Source organism: Pezoporus flaviventris, unplaced genomic scaffold (genome assembly GCF_033815535.1).
Source record: "Pezoporus flaviventris isolate CSIRO_AGI_PZ_B2104156 unplaced genomic scaffold, CSIRO_AGI_Pfla_v1 ptg000868l, whole genome shotgun sequence".
Taxonomy (NCBI): Eukaryota; Metazoa; Chordata; class Aves; order Psittaciformes; family Psittacidae; genus Pezoporus; species Pezoporus flaviventris.
In genome coordinates, this window is record NW_026893413.1 from 12,057 (window position 1) to 36,951 (window position 24,895).

The window sequence follows — 24,895 nt, forward strand, 5'->3', positions numbered from 1 at the left end:
GTGGGGTGGGGTTCAGTGGGGTGGGGTTCAGTGGGGTGGGATTCATTGGGGTGGGATTCAGTGGGGTGGGATTCAGTGGGGAGGGATTCAGTGGGGTGGGGTTTCAGTGGGGTGGGGTTCAGTGGGGTGGGGTTCAGTGGGGTGGGGTGGGATTCAATTGGGTGGGGTTCAGTGGGGTGGGATTCATTGGGGTGGGGTTCATTGGGGTGGGGTTCAGTGGGGTGGGATTCAGTGGGGTGGGATTCAGTGGGGTGGGATTCAGTGGGGAGCGATTCAGTGGGGTGGGATTCAGTGGGGTGGGATTCAGTGGGGTGGGATTCAGTGGGTGGGATTCAGTGGGGAGCGATTCAGTGGGGTGGGATTCAATTGGGTGGGGTTCAGTGGGGTGGGGGTCAACACAATGGGATTCACCCCTCCAAAAGATGGGGAAAAGGGGGATTGGGAAGGGGAAGGGGGATTGGGATGGGGAAGGGGATTGGGATGGGGAAGGGGATTGGGAAGGGGGAAGGGGATTGGGAAGGGGAAGGGGGATTGGGATGGGGAAGGGGGATTGGGAAGGGGGATTGGGATGGGGAAGGGGAATTGGGATGGAGAAGGGGATTGGGATGGGGAAGGGGGATTGGGATGGGGAAGGGGATTGGGAAGGGGGATTGGGATGGGGAAGGGGGATTGGGATGGGGAAGGGGATTGGGATGGGGAAGGGGATTGGGAAGGGGAAGGGGGATTGGGATGGGGAAGGGGGATTGGGAAGGGGGATTGGGATGGGGAAGGGGAATTGGGATGGAGAAGGGGATTGGGATGGGGAAGGGGGATTGGGATGGGGAAGGGGATTGGGAAGGGGGATTGGGATGGGGAAGGGGAATTGGGATGGAGAAGGGGATTGGGAAGGGGGATTGGGATGGGGAAGGGGATTGGGAAGGGGGATTGGGATGGGGAAGGGGGATTGGGATAGGGAAGAGGGATTGGGATGGGGGATTGGGATGGGGAAGAGGGATTGGGAAGGGGGATTAGGACGGGGAAGGGGGATTGGGATGGGGAAGGGGAAGGGGATTGGGATGGGGAAGGGGATTGGGAAGGGGGATTGGGATGGGGAAGGGGATTGGGATGGGGAAGGGGATTGGGAAGGGGGATTGGGATGGGGAAGGGGAAGGGGATTGGGATGGGGAAGGGGATTGGGATGGGAAGTTTGGGATGGGAAGGGGGATTGGGATGGGGAAGGGATTGGGAAGGGGGATTGGGACGGGAGAGGGGGATTGGGATGGGGAAGGGGATTGGGATGGGGAAGGGGATTGGGAAGGGGATTGGGAAGGGGGATTGGGATGGGGAAGGTGATTGGGGAAGGGGGATTGGGACGGGGAAGGGGGATTGGGATGTGGAAGGGGGAATTGGGATGGAGAAGGGGATTGGGATGGGGAAGGGGATTGGGAAGGGGGATTGGGATGGGGAAGGGGATTGGGATGGGGAAGGGGGATTGGGATGGGGAAGGGGGATTGGGATGGGGAAGGGATTGGGAAGGGGGATTGGATGGGGATGGGGATGGGATGGGGAAGGGGATTGGGATGGGGAAGGGGAATTGGGATGGGGAAGGGGATGGGAAGGGGGATTGGGATGGGGAAGGGGATTGGGAAGGGGGATTGGGATGGGAAGGTGAGTGGGAAGGGGATTGGGAAGGGAAGGGATTGGGATGTGGAAGGGGAATTGGGATGGAGAAGGGGATTGGGAAGGGGGATTGGGATGGGGAAGGGGATTGGGATGGGAAGGGGAGTGGGAAGGGGATTGGGATGGGGAAGAGGGATTGGGATGGGGAAGGGGGATTGGGGAAGGGGGATTGGGATGGGGAAGGGGATTGGGATGGGGAAGGGGGGATTGGGATGGGGAAGGGGATTGGGATGGGGAAGGGGATTGGGAAGGGAGATTGGGACGGGGAAGGGGGATTGGGATGGGGAAGGGGGATTGGGATGGGGAAGAGGATTGGGAAGGGGGATTGGGATGGGGAAGGGGATTGGGATGGGGAAGGGGGATTGGGATGGGGAAGGGGATTGGGATGGGGAAGGGGAATTGGGATGGGGAAGGGGAATTGGGATGGGGAAGGGGATTGGGAAGGGGGATTGGGATGGGGATTGTGGAGGCAGCAAAGGGATTCAGGGATGGATCCCATGGCTCGAGGAGGGTTTGGACTGCAGGAACGCCCTGGGAATGCCTTGGGGTGAGCCAAGGGCTTTGGGGGCTGGCAAAGACCCCCCCATCCCAATGGGCCTCTGGGGGGGGGGGGGCCCGCTATGGGGCTGGGACAGCGAGGGGGCTCACCAGCGGCTGGGCGGGCAGGAGCTGCGGCATTCCCTTTCCGACCACCTGGAGCTGCAGAGGAGCCTTCCCAAGGCTGAGCACCCCGGGCTTCGGCTGTGGGGAAGGAAGGGAGGGCTGAAAGAGGGGGAGGAAGGGGGCAGTTATGGGGGGGAAAGGGTGGGGTGATGGGGGAAACCCTTGGGATAATGCAGGAAAACCTTGGGATAATGTGGGAGACACTGGGATAATGTGGGCAAGCCCTGGAATAATGTGGGAAAACCTTGGGATAACGTGGGAAAACCTTGGAATAATATGGGAAACCCTTTGGATAATGTGAGAAACCTGTGGGATAATGTGGGAAAACCTTGGGATAATGCGGGAAACCCTTGGGATAATGTGGGAAAGCCTTGGAATAATGTGGGAGACACTGGGATAATGTGGGAAGCCCTTGGGATAATGCGGGAAGCCCTTGGGATAATGCGGGAAGCCCTTGGGATAATGTGGGAAAACCTTGGGATAATGCGGGAAACCCTTTGGATAATGTGGGAAACCCTTGGGATAATGTGGGAAATCCTTGGAATAACGCGGGAAACCCTTTGGACAATGTGGGAAACCCTTGGGATAATGTGGGAAAACCTTGGGATAATGTGGGAAATCCTTGGGATAATGTGGGAAACCCTTTGGATAATGTGGGAAAACCTTGGGATAATATGGGAAAGCCTTGGAATAATATGGGAAAGCCTTGGAATAATGCGGGAAACCCTGGGAATAATGTGGGAAACCCTTGGGATAATGTGGGAAAAGCTTGGGATAATGTGGGAAACCCTTGGGATAATGTGGGAAACCCTTGGAATAATGTGGGAAACCCTTGGGATAACGTGGGAAAGCCTCGGAATAATGTGGGAAAGCCTTGGAATAATGTGGGAAACCCTTGGAATAACGTGGGAAAGCCTTGGGATAATGTGGGAAAGCCTTGGAATAACGTGGGAAAGCCTTGGAATAATGTGGGAAAGCCTTGGAATAATGTGGGAAAACCTTGGGATAACGTGGGAAAACCTTGGAATAATATGGGAAACCCTTTGGATAATGTGGGAAACCCTTGGGATAATGTGGGAGACACTGGGATAATGCGGGAAGCCCTTGGGATAATGCGGGAAGCCCTTGGGATAATGTGGGAAAACCTTGGGATAATGTGGGAAGCCCTTGGGATAATGTGGGAAACCCTTTGGATAATGTGGGAAAACCTTGGGATAATATGGGAAAGCCTTGGAATAATATGGGAAAGCCTTGGAATAATGCGGGAAACCCTGGGAATAATGTGGGAAACCCTTGGGATAATGTGGGAAAAGCTTGGGATAATGTGGGAAACCCTTGGGATAATGTGGGAAACCCTTGGGATAACGTGGGAAAGCCTTGGGATAATGTGGGAAAGCCTTGGAATAACGTGGGAAAGCCTTGGGATAATGCGGGAGACCCCGGAAACGCAGTGAAAAGCCATGGACACGGTTCCCTCACCTGCCCTGGCTGCTGGATGGCGAGCGGCGTTCCCGGCTTTCCCTGGGCCACGGCCCCTTTCCCAGCGGGAATCGCGGTGGAAACACTGGCAAAGGTTTTGCTCTCGGCAGGCGCCGGGGCCGTGATTCCTGGCGCAGGGAAAGCAAGAGGAGGGGTTCACGTTCCGGCAGGAGAAGGAAGGATCAGGATCCCATCCCAATGGATCCCATCCCGATGGATCCATCCTGATGGAGCCCATCCCGATGGAGCCCATCCCAATGGATCCATCCCGATGGAGCCCATCCCAATGGATCCCATCCCAAAGGATCCATCCCGATGGATCCATCCTGGATCCGATCCCGAGGGGAGGCCGCATCCTATGGAGTCCATCCGCAAGGATCCTCCTGATGGATCCGATCCGATGTCCCCCACGTTATTCCAAGCTTTCCCACATTATCCCAAGGCTTTCCCCGTTATCCCAATGGAGCCCATCCCAATGGATCCCATCCCAATGGATCCATCCTAATGGATCCATCCCGATGGAGCCCGTCCCAATGGATCCCATGCCAATGGATCCATCCCGATGGAGCCCATCTCGATGGATCCCATCCCGATGGAGCCCATCCCAATGGATCCCATCCCAATGGATCCATCCTGATGGATCCATCCCGATGGAGTCCGTCCCAATGGATCCCATGCCAATGGATCCATCCCGATGGAGCCCATCCCAATGCATCCATCCCGATGGAGCCCATCTCGATAGATCCATCCCGATGGAGCCCATCCCAATGGATCCCATCCCAATGGATCCATCCTGATGGATCCATCCCAATGGAGCCCATGCCGATGGATCCATCCCAATGGATCCCATCCCAATGGATCCCATCCCAATGGAGCCCATCCCAATGGAGCCCAGACTGATGGATCCATCCTAATGGAGCCCATCCCGATGGATCCATCCCAATGGAGCCCAGACCGATGGATCCATCCCAATGGATCCCATCCCAATGGCTCCATCCCGATGGATCCCATCCCAGCTCCCTTGCTTGCATCGCTTCAAGCCCCAACATAAAGGGGATGCGACGCTCGTGGTGCAGGATGCTCACGCACCGGGATGCTCATGGTCCAGGACCATAATACTCATGGACCATGATGCTTGTGGTCCAGGACACTTGTGCACTGGGATGCTCATGGTCCAGGATGCTCATGCACCAGGATGCTTGTGGACCATAATACTCATGGGCCATGATGCTTGTGGACCATAATACTCATGGACCATGATGCTTGTGCACTGGGATGCTCATGATCCAGGATGCTCATGCACCAGGATGCTTGTGGACCATAATACTCATGGACCATGATGCTTGTGGTCCAGGACACTTGTGCCATGATGCTCATGGTCCAGGATGCTCGTGCACCAGGATGCTCGTGCATCAGGATGCTTGTGCACCAGGATGCTTGTGGACCATAATACTCATGGACCATGATGCTTGTGGTCCAGGACCCTCGAGAAACAGGATGCTCATGGTGCAGGACACTGGTGTACCATGATGCTCATGTACCATGATGGTTGTGCACCAGGATGCTCATGGTGCAGGACACTGGTGTACCATGATGCTCATGTACCATGATGGTTGTGCACCAGGATGCTCATGGTGCAGGACACTGGTGTACCATGATGCTCATGTACCATGATGCTTGTGGTCCAGAACACTTGTGCACCAGGATGCTCATGGTGCAGGACACTGGTGTACCATGATACTCATGTACCATGATGGTTGTGCACCAGGATGCTCATGGTGCAGGACACTGGTGTACCATGATGCTCATGTACCATGATGCTTGTGGTCCAGAACACTTGTGCACCAGGATGCTCATGGTGCAGGACACTGGTGTACCATGATACTCATGTACCATGATGGTTGTGCACCAGGATGCTCATGGTGCAGGACACTGGTGTACCATGATGCTCATGTACCATGATGGTTGTGGTCCAGGACCCTTGAGCACCAGGATGTTCATGGTCCAGGACACTGGTGTACCATGATGCTCATGTACCATGATGCTTGTGGTCCAGGACCCTCGAGCACCAGGACCCTCATGCACCTGCCCCCCCTCCCATGTGCCACCCCCCCCACACACCTGCAGTGGCCGTGGTGGTCGTGGTTGTCACCGTCACCGTCACCGGTTGCCCCGGGCCGCTCACCAGCACCGAGGGGGCCGAGGTGCCGAACGGGGCGAGCGCGGTGGGGGCCTGGCTGGCCGGGGGCTGCTTCGCTGCAGGATGATGCCCTGTGGGGGGAGAGGCCATAAATACCGTAAAGCACCCCAAAAACACCATAAAACAACCCCAAATACAACAGAAACACCGTAAAGCACCCCAAAACCACCATGAAACACCCCAAAATCCAACAGAAACACAATAAAGCATGCCAAAACCATCATAAACCACCCCAAAATCCAACAGAAACACAATAAAGCATGCCAAAACCACCATAAAACACCCCAAAATCCAACAGAAACACAATAAAGCACCCCAAAACCACCATAAAACACCCCAAAATCCAACAGAAACACAATAAAGCACGCCAAAACCATCATAAACCACCCCAAAATCCAACAGAAACACAATAAAGCACCCCAAAACCACCATAAACCACCCCAAAATCCAACAGAAACACAATAAAGCACGCCAAAACCATCATAAACCACCCCAAAATCCAACAGAAACACAATAAAGCACACCAAAACCACCATAAAACACCCCAAAATCCAACAGAAACACAATAAAGCACCCCAAAACCACCATAAAACACCCCAAAATCCAACAGAAACCACCCGCAAATCCACCAGAAACACAAAAAAGCACCCCAAAGCCACCATAAAACACCCCAAAACCACCATAAACCACACCAAAATCCACCAGAAACACAATAAAGCACCACCAAAACACCATAAACGACCACAAAATACACCAGAAACACCATAAACCACCCCAAAACACCATAAACCACCATAAAAAGCCTTAAACCACCATTAACCACCCCAAAATCCTCTATAAACCACCCCAAAATCCACCAGAAACACCATAAACCACCATACAAAGCCATAAACCACCCCAAAATCCACCAGAAACCACCCCAAAATACATCAGAAACACCATAAACCACCCCAAAATCCACCATAAAACACCATAAACCACCCCAAAATCCACCGTAAACACCATAAACCACCCCAAAATCCACTATAAACCACCATAAACCACCCCAAAATCCTCTATAAACCACCCCAAAATCCACCAGAAACACCATAAACCACCATAAAAAGCCTTAAACCACCATAAACCACCCCAAAATCCACCATAAACACCATAAACCACCCCAAAATCCACCATAAACACCATAAACCACCCCAAAATCCACCATAAACACCATAAACCACCCCAAAATCCACCATAAACCACCCTAAAGCACCCCAAAATCCACCCCTGGCACTGCAATCCGGTGCTTTTCCCAACAGGAGAAGCCAAGAAGCTGGCACTGAGCCCCGGGCACAGGATCCCCCCCTTCCCAAACCCACATCCAAGGTGGGGGTGGTATCAAATTCCAGTCGGGAAAAGCAGCTCCGGTGCTGTCCCTGGCATTCCCAGCGTTGGGAATAGCAAATAATCCCCCCCGGATCCAGTTAATTCCTGGTACCCCACAGGCAAACAGTCCTGTCCCCCCCGCCCCCCACTTCCATTAGTGAGGCTCTGCTGTCTGGAGCGATCCCAAGAGCATCCCAATGGGAATGCCACCCCTAAGGGGGCTGGGAATGGGGCATGCCCGACGTTCTCCCAAGGGAAACCATCCCCAAGAAGAACGGGAATGAGGCGAGGAAGCGGCGCCGCGCCGCATCCCGCACGGGGTTTTGCTTCCCATTTCGCCTTCAGAATCCCGATGTCTGGAAGTCTGTGGCCACATTCCAGCCTCAACCCCACACCCCCCACTTCGATGGTGCTTATTTACCTGCTGGAACCTGTCCAGTATTGGCTTCGGTTGAGGAGCGGGATTGGGAAGAGCCGGGAGGGTTTGGAATTGGCTCGGGACCATCGGGAAGCTCCTCTGCTGCTCCGTGCTTAGGTGCAGAGCGTGGCCGGGAGCGGGGGGTTTGAGTTGGCTTTGGGTTGGGAATTGCAGCTGGAAGTGGGGGGAATGGGAATGGGGGATCTCGGCGTCGGGTTGTGGCGCCGGGAATGCCGCTTGGGGTTGGGATGGGGGCCGCAGCGGGTGCTGCCCCCCCCCCAAGGGCGAGGAGGAGGAGGAGGAAGAGGATAACTGGTTGGGAATGAGGTACAAGGGGGCTTGTGGGGTGCAGGGCCGGGCGAGCGGCTCCGAAGGGGGCCGGGAAAGGGATTGGGGTTGGGAAGGGGGTCGGGAAAGGGGTTGGGGTTGGGAAGGAGGGCGGGAGGGGATTTGGGAGAGGTGGGAAGCCGGGAGCTGCGGGGTGTCCCCAAGGGGAGGATGAGGTAGCGAAGGGGACGGGGATGCTCCAGGGAGCTTCTGCTGCAACAGAGAAGGAAAAGAGGAAGACGTTAGTGCGAGCTGAGGAAGGAATTCCGGCTCCATCGGGATCATTCCCGCTCTGAAAGCGGCTCCCTGAAGGCTCCGGGATCAGCCAGAAGCCTCGGGAATGCTGCCGGCATCACCCGGAGCTTTTACAGCTGCTTTGAGGGTGAAGCAGGGAGGGATGTACCAGGATTCCCACCAGGAATTGCGCTCCACTTCCAAACATCTCCCCCACCACCACCCCCACCCCATCAATACATCCCGATTTCTATGGAAAAATGAAGGATTTGAAGGAGGGATCAAGGCTTTGGAATGGGAAGAGAAGGAAAAGCGGCAGCTTGAGGGTTAGTCTTGCAAGCAAGCGGGAGCAGCCGGAGCTTGGGATGCATGGAGGGATGGAGGCAGGGAGGGATGGAGGGATGGACAATGGGAAGGGGAAGGATTTTGGCCCCGCTTCGGTTGCAGCTCGCTCATTCCCGACCCCACCTCGGGAATTGGGAATTCCCAATTCCACTGGGAATTGGGCTTTGGAAGCACAAGGGGTGAACCCCCGCCATGGAGCAGAAAAGTGCCATCCAATTCCAGCTGTGGAGGGAGCATCCTGCTTCCTCCTTCCCACCCTGGTGAAACCATGGAGCTTCCATTGGTTACGTAGGGAAAAGTGGGATTGGAGGCATAGCCCTGTGCTCTTCCCACTCCACTCATTGGGAAGGCCCCGTGGAGAAAGGGGGATCCATGGACAAGGGGGATCCAGAGGAACACGGAGAGGTGGGAGCAGGAGAACCTCATGGAGCTCAAGCAATTCCAAGGGCAAGGGCCTGCCCATGGGGCAAGTCCAGTTCCGGGAGACTGGGAATTTCTGGACACGGGATGGAGGGATGGGATGAGGAGGAACTGGATGGGCTCTTGGAAGGAAGCTCTTCCCTATGAGGGTGGTGGGACACCGGGATGGGTTGGATGGAGAAGGTCTGGATGCTCCAGCGCCATCAAGGCCAGGTTGGAGCAACCCTATGGAAGGTGCCCCTGTGGGTTGGATCTGGATGATCTCCGGCTCCTTCCCAACACCAATTCCATGATTCCCAACATCTCCGGGGGGCTGAGAGTTCCTGCAACCCCAGCAAGGTCAAAGGGGGAGCTGAAGCTTCCCACCATTGAGATGCCATGACCACCGATGAGAGCTCCTGCTCTCATCCCATTCCTCCCTCTCATAGCTCAAGCACTTCCACCGGAGGAGTTTAGGGATCAAACCCGGTATCCAAGACGTCCCCAAAGCCCTTCCCAACGCAGATGCCCACAACCACCACTGGACCCCTCCTCCCCAACCCATCCAATGGTGGGGCCCAACCACCATCACCCCTAGAGCCACCCAACTACTTGGAACACGCTCCTGGAGGTGGAAAACCACGAGGTGGGATGAACCCTGAGCTGCACACGGAGGAGAACGGGGGTGAGGGCCACCCCATCCACGAGGTTCCTCCTTCCAAAACCAAGGCACCGCCTTCAAGCCCCACTTCCAAGCCCATCGTGATGGTGGCGAAGACACCACGGCAAGGAGCACGACGCCGTTGGGAGACCGCGGTGGAAGCAAACGTCAACGGGAGCTGGAGACCACCACCGGCTTCTCCTTACCTGCTGCAGGAACATCTGCATGGAGTCCTGGTTGATGACGGCACCGGGGGCTGCTTGTCCCAGGATGATCTTCTCCGGGCTGGAAGCCAACGTGGGGCTGGCTTGGGAAGTGACGGGCGGTTGGCTTGGAGGTGCCGGCGGGACGTTGAGCTGGAGAGGAGCAGCTTGGGAGGTCTGCACCGTCAGGATGGACGCCGGCTCCGTGTTGGCCAACAGGTTGGTGCCCGTGCTTGCCTGCGCTTGCCCAAGGCCAGGGCTTTGGCTGGTGGTGGCAGCAGAAGGTTGGATGCTCACCGCTTGCCCCATGCTCTCGGTGGCGTTGAGCATGGCCACTTGGTTGGGCAAGGTCACCCCTTGGATCACCGGTTGGCTTTGGGTGCTCAAGCTGCCCGCCAAGGAGACGGGCATCTGGAAGAGGGCCGGTTGGCCCACTTGGCCAGCCTGGAGCTGGATGGGAGCCGAGAGGATGTGAGCGGTGCCGTGGGCGCTCTGCGACGTCAAGACCTGGCCTAGGTTCAGCGGGCTGGCGATGTTCTGGTTGGTGAGGAGCTGCGCCGGCAACGCTTGGTTGGTCAAGAGTTGCCCACCGGGCCCTTGGCTCGTGATGATGTGGGCTTGGCCACCAGGATGGGAAGCGGTCAAGATCTGGCCGCCCATATTGGCCTGAAGAGCCGAGAGCTGCTGCGGGAGCTGCACGGTGGAGGCGCCGGCCAGTTGGCCGGGGAGGAGGAACTGGTTCTGGCCCTGCAGCATGGCCTGAGGGACGTGTTGGGCCGGGATGACGATGCTGCTGCCCTGGTTCAACAAGTGGACGCTCATGGGTTTGCTGAGGGCTTGCTGCTGGGGTGGGGGTTGCTTGAAGACGTTGGCTGGGAGGCCTTGGGGGAAGCCCGAGAGGACCACGTTCTGCCCCGGTTTGCTGGCCATGAAGGTGAGGTTCTGTTGGGCCTTCTGCTGCTGGAGGGCGGCTTCGTTCTGGATGGTCAAAGTGGTGTTGTTGGAAGCAAAGGGCTTGGGGGTGATCTGGTAGAGCTTCTGCTGGAGGACGCCGGCAGGTTTGGGTTGGATGGGGGTCGGCGTCCTATGGATGATGACGTTCTGGGCTTGCACCAAAGGGCTGCTCAGGTTGGAGGTGACGGTGAGAGGTTGGGAGCCTTGAGTGCCGGCGACGCTTCCGAACATGGAATTGCCATTGAGCGTCGTGGTGGCCACCGTGGGCAGGTTCTTCTGGATGACGAGACCGGCACCTTGAGGAGAGACCCCCGTTGAGGCCAGGGTGACCTGTTGCTGCTCGGGTGCTGGTTGGGTGATGTAGCTCCCGACGGGCATGGTGGCCACTTGGGACGGTTGGACCTGCTTGGCGATGATCTGCTGCGCCGACTGGTTGATGGCCATCACTTGCTGCCCCACCACTTGGATGGGCCCAATGCCCAAGGTCCCGCTGGGGCTGCCGTTGGGCAAGCCTTGAAGGTTGGAGATGGGTTGGATGGTGACGTTCCCCAACCCGACCTGCTGCAGGAAGGGCTGGACGCTGATGGCCTTGTTGACCACGTCGGCCCCCACCGACTGCTGCACCAGCGCTTGGTGGGTGAGCACCGTGGGTTGCTGCAGCCCGATGAGGTCAGCCCCACCGGAGAAGATCTGGGGGGTGCCGTCGGACGTCGCCTGCACCACGGGTTGGAGGGTGGGGAGCTGGAAGGAGCCCAGGTCCAGCTCAGCTTCTGCTTCCAGGGTCTGCTCGGTGATGTTGGCCTCTTGGAGGCTCTGCTGGAGGATGTCGCAGGGCTGGTCCGCGTTGGCCAGGTTGGCCCCGGTGCTGGATGGGGACCCCAAGATGTCATCTTCTAAGAAGTCCAGGTCCACGCTGGCCGCCGGTTGGTTCTGCTCCGTGCTGAGGTGGTTCCCAGAGGCCTCCTGGACGTGGAGCTAAGAGAGAAGGCGGCGCTGAACTCAAGCATGGGGAGATGCCTTCAACCCGCATCCACCACCCCTTGAATGGGCATCTCCCATCCAAGGAGAAACCAACCCCTTCCTCATGGAGGGGGAGGGGATAGGAAGAAGACCCCCCCCCCCCCCCAAGCGAATGGAAGAGCTCCAGGAAGCCAAATTGGGATCCCATTTGGGAAGCAGGGTTGGGAATGCCACCGGGAGCTGGTGGGAATCCAGCCCAAGCGGCGAGCGGAGGGGAAGGGAATGGAAGCGGCGCAGGGGTGAGGAATAAAGGGAAGAGCCACATTAACCATTAATCATTATTAATTAATTAATCATTAATAATTAATGATTAAGTCAAGATTTCTCATAATTGGGAATGAAGAAATTAAAGGGGGAACCAAAAACTCGGGAATTTCATGCAAAATAACCCAAATTTGGGGGGAAAAGCCCCAAAAAGAGGACTTGGAAGCTCATTGTTTCCTTAGGGAATAATCCCATTCCCAGCAAAATAACAATAGGAGATGACCACCCCCCCCTACATGAAAGGGAACATTCCTAAAGGGAATACTGTGTCCATGGAAGTACGTACCCCAGCACCTTCAAAGAAGGAGCTGGCTGCATCTCCGGTGTTGTCCAGGAGATCATCACTGTCAATCTGCAATGGGAAAAGATGGGATTTACTCTCCTGGGAGAAAAGATGGATCCCAAAATGAGGAAAACTATGGGAAAAAATGGCTCAATGTGGATGTGTGGGAAGCACCAAGCGCTTCCCGGCTCCGGATCAGCTCCAAGTGATCCCAAATCCCTCCAAGAGGTGCCAGAACGTTGGTTGGGCTCCCCCCCAGGTCCTAAAAACTCCAAGGATCCTGGATTTGGGAATGACTTTGGAAAATCCCCTTGTTTGAAGGAAGGAAAACTCCCTTTACAAAGGGAGGCTGGTGGGGAAAGGTTTGGGAATGAGCCTGGGGAAGACTGGGTTTGGGAATGGATTGCGAAGGGGTTGGGAAAAGGGTTGGGAATGGATTGAGAAGGGTTTGGGGAATGGTTTGGGGTGCATCTGGGCAGGGGTTGGGCAATTCCAAGTTTGGGAATGGAGTGGGAAGGGGTTGGGAATGGAAATTCCATCTCTCACCTTTTCAGATCCATGGAGGAAGTCGTTCAAGGCCTGAGGATCGCTGTAAAACAAGACACCACATGGACACGGGGCCACGCTTCCAGCCCCACTTCCCAGCAACTTCCTGGATCACCATAAATCCCACTGGACCATCCGCTGACCAACAGTTTGGCATCATCTTAACGTGTAGAGATCCCCAAAAGCCCTTATTTTATGGCAAAAGAGTGGAGAAATGAGATCGATCCGTGTTGGAAGTGGCTCAAGGGATGAGTGGAGCCTCCTCCTCATGGCATGGAGCCACGAAAACCTCCAGGCCAGGAAGCAAATCCCATCAATGCAGGAGGGATTTTGGGATCTGGGGATGACTTTAGGCCTCTGGGGATGTGCCTATGGACCAAGGGGGGTGGAATTCCCATCCCATTCCATACGGGAAGCTGAGGGAGCTACTCACCAGATTACATCTAGCAGGCACCGGCCGTCTTCATCATCCATGTCAACTGCAAAGAGCAAAGGCACCAACGTTACATCCCGTGGGATTCCCTCATCCCAAACACCCCATCCCAGTGCCCAACCAAGCCCCAGCCTCCTCTGGGGTCACTCAACCCATCTCCACTTGGATTCCATCACCAGTTCTCCCAGTTGCATCCATAGAATCCAAACTGGAATGCCCGGGCCTTGGTTTCACCCACATGGACCCACACCATGGTCCTGAATCCTCCAGGATCTGGATCCAGCCACATCCCAGCACCCCCAGGCCCATCTTATGGTTTGATCCCACAGTTTTCCCTATGGCCAAAGCATTTGGAAGCGTTTTCCCTAGGGAAGGTGGGACTGAAGGTGGAATTCCATAAGCTGAGGGCTGGACCCATCAATGCAAGTCAAGGAAGTGGAGAACCTCATTGAAGCTCCACTCGGATGAAGATCCTGCCTTTGGACAACCCAACTTCCATTGCAATTATGTTCAGGATAAGCCATGGAATTCCATGGATAACGGGAACGGTGAAAGCTCCAAGGCTGGAGAATTCTGCTCCCATGAACAGTTTCCTGCTCCCAATTCCCAGACTATCCCATTAGGAAAACTGAACCACAGACAAGGAGACGGCACCGGGAAAGGGAACGGGGTTTAGGAATTCCAGCCCACAGGATGTGGGTGCGGTAACAGCAACAGGGGCCCTTGGGATAATCCTCAGGGATAAAGATTGGAATGCGGGGGGTGTGACAGCAACTTTGGGATCAGTCTTGGGAAGCTGAGGCCATCCCATAGCACCCGGAGACAAGGAGCTTCCCGGCTCCAGGAGTGAATCCAAAGCCCAAATTCCCTTTGGAAAGGGGCTTCCAAGCCCAGAGGGGGTTCATGGAGACCCAACTGGAACCTCCACCATTCCATGATCATGGAAGAGCCAATGAGGGCACTCAAGTGATGGACCCACAGCACATCATTGGGAATCCATCCCACCTGGAGCAGCTCCCAGAGCTCAACCAGCTCCTGCTCCTGGGGCAATTCCAAGGCCAAGGAGAAGGGATGGAGCAGCCCCGAGGAGAAGGATTTGGGATGCTGGGTGAGGAGAAGCTGCATGGGAGCCACCAACAGCCCGTTGTGTCCTATGGGAGCTCCCCACTGTGTCCTATGGGAGCTCCCCACTGTGTCCTATGGGAGCTTCCCATTGTGTCCTATGGGAGCTCCCCACTGTGTCCTATGGGAACTTTCCACTGTGTCCTATGGGAGCTCCACGTTGTGTCCTATGGCATCTCCCCCCTGTGTCCTATGGGAGCTCCCCACTGCATCCTATGGGAGCTCCCCACTGTGTCCTATGGGAGCTCCCCGTTGTCTCCTATGGGAGCTCCCCACTGTGTCCTATGGGAGCTCCCCGTTGTCTCCTATGGGAGCTCCCCACTGTGTCCTATGGGAGCTTCCCATTGTGTCCTATGGGAGCTCCCCACTGTGTCCTATGGGAGCTCCCCGTTGTCTCCTATGGGAGCTCCCCACTGTGTCCTATGGGAGCTCCCCACTGTGTCCTATGGGAACTTCCCACTGTGTCCTATGGGAGCTCCCCACTGCGTCCTATGGGAGCTCCCCGTTGTGTCCTATGGGATCTCCCCCCTGTGTCCTATGGGAGCTCCCCATTGCATCCTATGGGAGCTCCCCACTGTGTCCTATGGGAGCTCCCCACTGTGTCCTATGGGAGCTCCCCACTGTGTCCTATGGGAGCTTCCCATTGTGTCCTATGGGAGCTCCCCACTGTGTCCTATGGGAGCTCCCCACTGTGTCCTATGGGAGCTTCCCATTGTATCCTATGGGAGCTTCCCATTGTGTCCTATGGGAGCTCCCCACTGTGTCCTATGGGAACTTTCCACTGTGTCCTATGGGAGCTCCCCGTTGTCTCCTATGGGAGCTCCCCACTGTGTCCTATGGGAGCACTGGGACCAGTTTTGGGCTTCCCAACATCAGGAGACCTGGAGAGGGGCTTTGGACACGGGATGGATGGGATGGGATGAGGAGATGATGGAGGAGCTGGATGGGCTCTTGGGATGAAGCTCTTCCGATGAGGATGGGTTGGATGGAGCAGGTTGGGATGCTCCATCCCTGGCTGTGCCCAAGGAGCAGCCTGCCCTATGGCCAGTGTCCCTGTGGGTTGGATCTGGATGATTCCAGCTCCTTCCCATCCCAACCCATCCCAGCATTCCTCAGGCTTACCGAGGCCATGGATAAAAGCACCCAAGAAGCCACCAAAGCCCAGGAGCACCAGCAGAAGCCTCCATTTCTCTTCCCATTCCCATTATCCCAACATCCAGACTCATTCCAGGTCCAAGGATGTGCAGCTGCTATTCCAGAGAGGGGGGAAAAATGGGAATTCCCTGGTTTTTGACAGCTCCGGGTGGCACCAAAGGGCATCAGCATCACTCAAGCATGGAATGACAAGAACAAGGGAATAGGGAATTCCTGGTATTCCCTTCTTTTTTCCAGCATCCCGATGGATAACGCAAAAGAAGGATGAGAAGGACAAACCTCCCAACAACAAAGGCATCTTCCAGCAGGGAAAAAAAAACTGGGAATTCCCATTTCCCTGCAGAAGGAAGCTGGGAATTCCCATTTCCCGCTTGAGGGATGGGCAGAGTCATCAGGAATCCCACCAGGAATCCCACCAGGAATGGAGGAAATCTCCATTTCAGTGCGGGAATGCTGCAGCCTCAACTTCTCCCACTGGGATTGAAGGGAAGGATCCCTTTGGAAACCCATCCCAACACTCACATTCCGATGGAAACAACACACCCCACAGCCCATTCCAGAAACTGGGAGCTGTATGAGGGATAAGCAGCGCCGGGGTCTGTTTCCCTTCCAAAAGGATCCCGCTGGATTTGGGAATTCCAGGCTATTCCAAACCACTAAAGTTCAAATCCGGGCTCCCACATCCCGCTGGTCTCCCGATGGGATTTACTTCCATGCCTCCATCCCGACAATTCCATCAATCCTCCTAGCACCATCACAACATCACCAAAGCAGGGATCAGGTTATACACGGAATTCCTCTTTGGAATAACCCTCATTGACACAGGCTAAGAGGAAAGCGCTTGTATCCAATGGAACATCCCGGTTTTCCAGGCCTGGGAGGTGAGGGAATGGATCCGGAACAGGGAAAACCATCACCTCATCCGGGAGATCCAGAAACAGGGAATAGCAAGAGGGATAAACTCTGGAATACAAGACAGAGCTCCATAGGGACGCACAAATCCATCGCTGCACTCAAACCTGAACCGGCATTCCCAGCTGCTGGAATTCCTTAAGCCCACTCTTCTCCCTGGGCTATTCCTCCTCACCAATGACTCTCTTATTCCTGAATTATTCCAGCTGCAAGGATTTTCCCTCTTCCGGGACAAACTGGAACCATAAGGATTGGAAAGGAGCCACTTAAAAGAGGCTGAAGGTGGGAATTCCATGGGATCAAGATGCCCTGAAGAGACGGGAATCGCTTCCCAAAGAGGCGCTTCCCTATAAACCCAGCTCCGGTTGCACATCCCGGGAATGGTTTGGGCCATGCCTAGAACAAAACGCCCCCAACTCCTCGGGATGTTGGGAATATTGCACCCATTTGACAGCTGGAAGATTCCAGCCCTGAGGAATTCTGCCTTGATAACACGAATGGAATTCAGGAATCCCGACCCCAGTTTGTTACAGGGAGGATTCCTAAAGGAAAACACTGTCTCCAGCTGCTCCTCCTCCATTCCCATTGGCATTCCCACATCCTGGCATCACCGTCATCCCAGCTTCTTATTCCTCACGGCAGCGAGGAGCTGAGGTTTGGCACTTCCAGCCCGTTGGATCCCATCCATAGGGATGGAAAGACGGACACCGCCTATCCCTGCTCCGAGAGAAGCCACATTCCCTTTAGGAATTCCTCCTCGGTTTGTAGGGCAGCAGGAAAAGGCTTTGGGATGCATCCATTCCCTCAAAATCACTTCCAGGCTCGCATTCCCTTGGGAGGAGGAAGCCAACGGGAAGCAAAGCACTGGATTTCCAAGTGGAAAACCCTTGTTGTGCCGAGGAGGAATGGGATTCCCGGGCTGGAAACGTCATTCCCGGTTCAGCAGGAAACTGAGGAGCAGCTCCCAGTGGTTTTCCAGCCGTAATTCCTGGGTTTGGGATGAGAGCAGTGGTTTTCCAGCAGGGAAAACCGGAGTCTGGAGGAATTCCTTTTTCCCACTGCGGAATTCCAAGTTCTTGGCGTGCAAGGGGAGGGATCGGGAAAGGAAACGGCAGGAAGAAAGAAGAGGAAAAAGGAGGAATGTGCCCAAATCCAGGCGGGAAAGGGGGGGGAAGCTGCCAATCCCGTGGCCAAAACGCCAGGACTGGGAAGGCGTTGGGAATCACATCCCTTTTGCTATGGAATTCCAGCGGGAAGCACCCCCTCCGGATGGGAATTCAGCCAGGAGCGCATCCATATGGATGGGAGACAACACGCTCCTATGGGCTCCATTCACTTACTCCAAGGATACAACACGTTCCTATGGGCTCCATTCACTTACTCCATGGATACAACACGTTCCTATGGGCTCCATTCACTTACTCCATGGATACAACACGTTCCTATGGGCTCCATTCACTTACTCCATGGATACAACACGTTCCTATGGGCTCCATTCACTTACTCCAAGGATACAACACGTTCCTATGGGCTCCACTCACTTACTCCATGGATACAACACGTTCCTATGGGCTCCATTCACTTACTCCAAGGATACAACACGTTCCTATGGGCTCCATTCACTTACTCCATGGATACAACACAGGCCTATGGGCTCCATTCACTTACTCCAAGGATACAACACGTTCCTATGGGCTCCATTCACTTACTCCAAGGATACAACACGTTCCTATGGGCTCCACTCACTTACTCCATGGATACAACACGTTCCTATGGGCTCCATTCACTTACTCCATGGATACAACACGTTCCTATGGGCTCCATTCACTTACTCCAAGGATACAACACGTTCCTATGGGCTCCATTCACTTACTCCATGGATACAACACGTTCCTATGGGCTCCATTCACTTACTCCATGGATACAACACGTTCCTAGGGCTCCATTCACTTACTCCACGGATACAACACGTTCCTATGGGCTCCATTCACTTACTCCACGGATACAACACGTTCCTATGGGCTCCATTCACTTACTCCATGGATACAACACGCTCCTATGGGCTCCATTCACTTACTCCATGGATACAACACGTTCCTATGGGCTCCATTCACTTACTCCATGGATACAACACGTTCCTATGGGCTCCATTCACTTACTCCAAGGATACAACACGTTCCTATGGGCTCCATTCACTTACTCCATGGATACAACACGTTCCTAGGGCTCCATTCACTTACTCCAAGGATACAACACGTTCCTAGGGCTCCATTCACTTACTCCAAGGATACAACACGCTCCTATGGGCTCCATTCACTTACTCCAAGGATACAACAGAGGCCTACGGGCTCCATTCACTTACTACATGGATACAACACGTTCCTATGGGCTCCATTCACTTACTCCATTGATACAACACAGGCCTATGGGCTCCATTCACTTACTCCAAGGATACAACACATTCCTATGGGCTCCATTCACTTACTCCATTGATACAACACAGGCCTATGGGCTCCATTTACTTACTCCATGGATACAACACGTTCCTATGGGCTCCATTCACTTACTCCATGGATACAACACAGGCCTATGGGCTCCATTTACTTACTCCATGGATACAACACGTTCCTATGGGCTCCATTCACTTACTCAGGGGATAATAGCAGGAATCACGGGGCTAATAGCAGGAATAACGGTGCTAATAGTGGTAATAATGGTGCTAATAGTAGGAATAACGGTGCTAACAGCGGGAATAACGGTGCTAATAGTAGAAATAACGGTGCTAATAGTGGGAATAATGGTACTAATAGTAGGAATAGCGGTGGTAATAGTGTGTGTAACGGTGCTAATAGTAGGAATAACGGTGCTAATAGTGGGAATAACGGTACTAATAGTAGGAATAACGGTGGTAATAGTGGGAATAACGGTACTAATAGTAGGAATAACGGTGGTAATAGTGGGAATAACAGTACTAATAGTAGGAATAACAGTGGTAATAGTGGGAATAACAGTACTAATAGTAGGAATAACGGTGCTAATAATAGGAATAATGGTGCTAATAGTGGGAATAATGGTCATAATGTACTAATAATGATGCTAATACTGCTACTAGCAATGAACTACTGGTAGTTATGATGAAAATACTACTGATAATGATGAAAATACTACTAACAATGATGGAAATACTACTAATAATGGTGGAAATACTAATAACAACAATGGAAATAGTGGTAATAATGCTGATAATACTGCTAATAGTGATGAAAATACTACTAATAATGATGAAAATACTGGTAATAGCAGTGCAAATACTGGTAATAATGAAAACACTGCCAATAAAGGTGGAAATACTGCTAATAATGATGCTAATATGGCCAATAGCAATGGAAATACTGCTAATAGTGACAAAACACTGGTTGTAAGGATGGAAATACAGCTAATAATGATGGAAATACTGCTAATAGCAATGGAAATAGTAGTGATAACAACGAAAACACTGATAACAGTGATGATAAAACTGCTGATAATGATGGGAATATCGCTAATAATGATGGGAATACTGCTAATAGTGATAACAACACTGGTTATAGCGATGGAAATACAGCTAATAATGATGGAAATACTGCTAATAACGATGGAAATACTGCTAATAACGATGGAAATACTGCTAATAGTGATAAAAACACTAGCTATAAGGATGGAAATACGGCTAATAATGATGGAAATACTGCTAATAGTGATAAAAACACTAGCTATAAGGATGGAAATACGGCTAATAACGATGGAAATACTGCTAATAATGATGCTAATACCGCTCATAGTGATGGAAACACTGCTCATAGTGATAACAACACTGGTCATAAGGACAGAAATACTGCTAATAATGATGTAAATATTGCTAATAGTGACGGAAACACTGCTAATAATGATGGAAATACTGCTAATAGTGATAAAAACACTAGCTATAAGGATGGAAATATGGCTAATAATGATGGAAATACTGCTAATATTGATAAAAACACTAGCTATAAGGATGGAAATATGGCTAATAACGATGGAAATACTGCTAATAATGATGCTAATACTGCTCATAGTGATGGAAACACTGCTCATAGTGATAACAACACTGGTCATAAGGACAGAAATACTGCTAATAATGATGTAAATATTGCTAATAGTGACGGAAACACTGCTAATAACGATGGAAATACTGCTAATAGTGATAAAAACACTAGCTATAAGGATGGAAATACGGCTAATAATGATGGAAATACTGCTAATAGTGATAAAAACACTAGCTATAAGGATGGAAATACGGCTAATAACGATGGAAATACTGCTAATAATGATGCTAATACCGCTCATAGTGATGGAAACACTGCTCATAGTGATAACAACACTGGTCATAAGGACAGAAATACTGCTAATAATGATGTAAATATTGCTAATAGTGACGGAAACACTGCTAATAATGATGGAAATACTGCTAATAGTGATAAAAACACTAGCTATAAGGATGGAAATATGGCTAATAATGATGGAAATACTGCTAATATTGATAAAAACAGCTATAAGGATGGAAATATGGCTAATAACGATGGAAATACTGCTAATAATGATGCTAATACTGCTCATAGTGATGGAAACACTGCTCATAGTGATAACAACACTGGTCATAAGGACAGAAATACTGCTAATAATGATGTAAATATTGCTAATAGTGACGGAAACACTGCTAATAACGATGGGAATGCTGCTAATAGTGATAACAACACTGGTTATAACGATGGAAATACAGCTAATAACGATGGGAATACTGCTAATAACGATGGGAATACTGTTAATAGTGATAAAAACACTAGCTATAAGGATGGAAATACGGCTAATAACGATGGAAATACTGCTAATAATGATGCTAATACTGCTAATAGTGACGGAAACACTGCTAATAGTGATAAAAATACTGGTTATAAGGATAGAAATACTGCTAATAATGATGTAAATATAGCTAATAGTGACGGAAACACTGCTAATAACAATAGGAATACTGCTAATAACGATGGGAATACTGCTAATAGCGATAACAACACTCGTTAGAGAGATGGAAATACTTCTAACAGCAATGGAAATACCGGTGATAACAACGAAAATACTGCTAATAGTGATGCAAATACTGCTTATAATGATGAAAATGCTGCTAATAATGAGGGAACTACCACTACTACTGATGAAAATACTCCTAATAACGATGCAGATACACCTAACAATGCTAAAATATTGCTAATAATGCTGCAAATACTGCTAATAACGTTGCAGATACTGCTAATAATGATGTAAATACTCCTAATAATGATGTAAATACTCCTAATAATGATGGAAATACTCCTAATAATGATGTAAATACTTCTAATAATGATGGAAATACTCCTAATAATGATGTAAATACTCCAAATAACGATGGAAATCCTGCTAATAATGCTGCAAATACTGCTAATAACGACGCAAATACTCCCAATAATGCTGCAAATACTGCTAATAATGCTGCAAAAACTGCTAACAATGCTGCAAATACTGCTAATAACGATGTCAATACTGCCAATAATGATGCAAACACAGCCACTACCGATAATAACGCCGACGACAGCGATAAGGACATTAATAACAGCTCATAACTAATAAATAACAGCTAATAAACCCAAAGATCAGCCCAATCCTTGATGCTCCTTTCCCCATCCCACCGGGATGCCAAAGCCTGGCGCTGCCTCAGTTTCCCTTGGGATCCAGGAATCCCAACTGGATGGGCACAACCGAAGCCAGGCGGCATTCCAAGAGGGAAAAACCCACTACAAATGGAGGGGGGGGGATACAGGGAATGATTGCGAGCAAACGAGAGGGAAAACCGCCGGGGATTTGGGAATGACGGAGCCGGGATTATCCATGGGGAAAGGTGGGATACCTGGCAGCGGAGCAGGGGAAATGACAACTAGAAGAAGGGTTTGAGGAGCAGCCAATGTCCTTTATTCAGCTCGGGGTTGGGGGGGGGGGGGGGGGATTTAAGCATCCCAAAAAGCCACGTCGATCCCAAAAATCCCACCCAGGCGCAAGCCATTCCCATGATCGGGAATGGCTCCGTTTGGCACTGCTAGGCCGGAGCGCGCGGCATTCCCGGTTTTCCAGTGGCACCCCGGTAACGGGGGGGGGGGGGTTAATCCCGATCTTCTGCTTCCCACCCGTGCGCATCCCATGGGAAGAGGAGGAGCGGGATTGGGGGGGGGCACCCAACCGTTCACACCCCCCTTTCCTTATCATTATGCTCCTCCAGGATAAGGCGCTTCCCGGTGGGATACGGGTGGGAAGTGGCAGGGGGAGTGGGGTGGAATAAGGGGGGATTTTGGGGTTGGAATAAGAGGGGAGTTAGGTTGGAATAAGGGGGGGTTAGGTTGGAGTAAGGGGGAATTTAGGTTGGAATTGGGGGGATTTTAGGTTGGAATAGGGGGGCTTTGGGTTGGAATAAAGGGGGGGTTAGGATGGAATGGGGGGGTTGGGTTGGAATAGGGTTTTAGGTTGGAATAAGGGGGGGGTTAGGTTGGAATAGGGGGGATTTAGGTTGGAATAAAGGGGGGTTTAGGATGGAATAGGGGGGTTGTAGGATGGAATAAGGGGGGTTAGGTTGGAGTAAGAGGGATTTTAGGTTGGAAAAAGGGGGGGGTAGGTTGGAATAAGGGGGACTTTAGGTTGGAATAAGGGGGATTTTGGGTTGGAATAAGGGGGGGTTAGGTTGGAATAAGGATGATTTTGGGTTGGAATAAGGGGGGGGTTAGGTTGGAATAAGGACGATTTTGGGTTGGAATAAGGGGGGGTTAGGCTGGAATAAGGATGATTTTGGGTTGGAATAAGGGGGGGTTAGGTTGGAATAAGAATGATTTTGGGTTGGAATAAGGATGATTTTAGGTTGGAATAAGGATGATTTTAGGTTGGAATAAGGATGATTTTAGGTTGGAATAAGGATGATTTGGGGTTGGAATACGGGGATTTCGGGTTGGAATAGTGGGGTTTTGGGTTGAAACAGTGTGATTTTGGGGTCGGGAAGAAGGTGGGGGGGGGGGGGGGGGGGGGCACCCACACAACCATGCCCGCCCCGGGAGGAAGAGGCCGGTCCGGTAGCGGGAGGAAAGGAGGAGCGGGATGGAGGTGAAGGAGGAGGAGGAGGAGGAGAAGGAAAGAGGGGGGGGGGGGGTGTTGAAGCGGCGGGGCCGGGCCTCAGGGGCTGAGGCTCGGAGGGTGCTTGGGGAGAGGCGCAAGGAGCGGGGAGCGACGGCGGCGGCGGCGGCGTTGTCCGGGCCGGGGGGGAAGCGGCTCCGGTGGCCTCGGCCTCGGTTAAAGCGATTTAAGGCGAAATCGCTGCATTGTGAGGGACTCACCGTGGTGTCTGAGCAGCGCCCGGCGCGGGGTCTCCCGGACATCCCCGCACGGGCGGCGCACGCAAGGACCCCGCCGGGCACCGACACTTAGAGGTTCAACGCGGTGCCTGATCCCAGCGCCGTTGGAGAGATGAAGGGAAGGGGAGGCAGGCGCGGTACGGGGCAACCCTAGAATACAGAAGGGGGGGGTCCTACATGGGGGGGGGCAAAGGGAAAAGGGGGGGGGGGGTGAGGAATACACACACAAACACCGCCCCCCCCGCGCTGGGCGGTATTAGCATAAACCACGCCCCCCTCCGCGCCGTATATGGAGAAGGACACGCCCATGTGTCGTGCGAAGGCGGGGCACGCCCCTCCGCGCCTAATTTAGGCTACGCCACGCCCCTCCGCGCTCATATTAGCATACGACACGCCCCCTCGGGACCTTAGGAGCGTGAGCAAGCAGCTCAGCGACTCTATTAGCATAAACCACGCCCCCAGGACCTTATAAGTGTGGGCCACGCCCCTCCGCGTCTATATTAGCATAAGCCACGCTCCCTCTGACTCTTATGAGCGAGCACAAGCACCTCAGAGCCTCTATTAGCATAAACCACGCCCCCCGGACCTTATAAGCGGGGGCCACGCCCCTCAGCGTCTATATTAGCATAAGCCACGCCCCCTCTGAGTCTTATGAGTGTGCACCACTCTCCTCCATGTCTATATTAGCGTAAGCCACGCCCCCCAGACCCTTATAAGGGTGTGCAAGCACCGATATTAGCATAAGCCACGCCCCCTCTGACCCTTATAAGCATGCACGAGCACCTCACCACCTCTATTAGCATAAGCCACGCCA

General features: G+C 52.8%; 1 protein-coding gene across 1 annotated transcript in view; it reads right to left on the reverse strand.

The window, feature by feature from the left end:
* The window catches only part of LOC133264595 (BRD4-interacting chromatin-remodeling complex-associated protein-like), a 29,456-nt gene extending 5,230 nt beyond the window's left edge, over window positions 1-24,226 (reverse strand). Inside the window, 10 exon segments of the mRNA XM_061444425.1 lie at window positions 2,293-2,400; window positions 3,802-3,929; window positions 5,923-6,057; window positions 6,060-6,072; window positions 7,788-8,324; window positions 9,957-11,882; window positions 12,478-12,543; window positions 13,021-13,063; window positions 13,454-13,499; window positions 24,064-24,226. Coding sequence (XP_061300409.1) covers window positions 2,293-2,400; window positions 3,802-3,929; window positions 5,923-6,057; window positions 6,060-6,072; window positions 7,788-8,324; window positions 9,957-11,882; window positions 12,478-12,543; window positions 13,021-13,063; window positions 13,454-13,494 — 2,997 coding nt within the window. The 5' untranslated portion in view covers window positions 13,495-13,499; window positions 24,064-24,226.
* Between the last annotated feature and the right edge of the window lie 669 nt (window positions 24,227-24,895).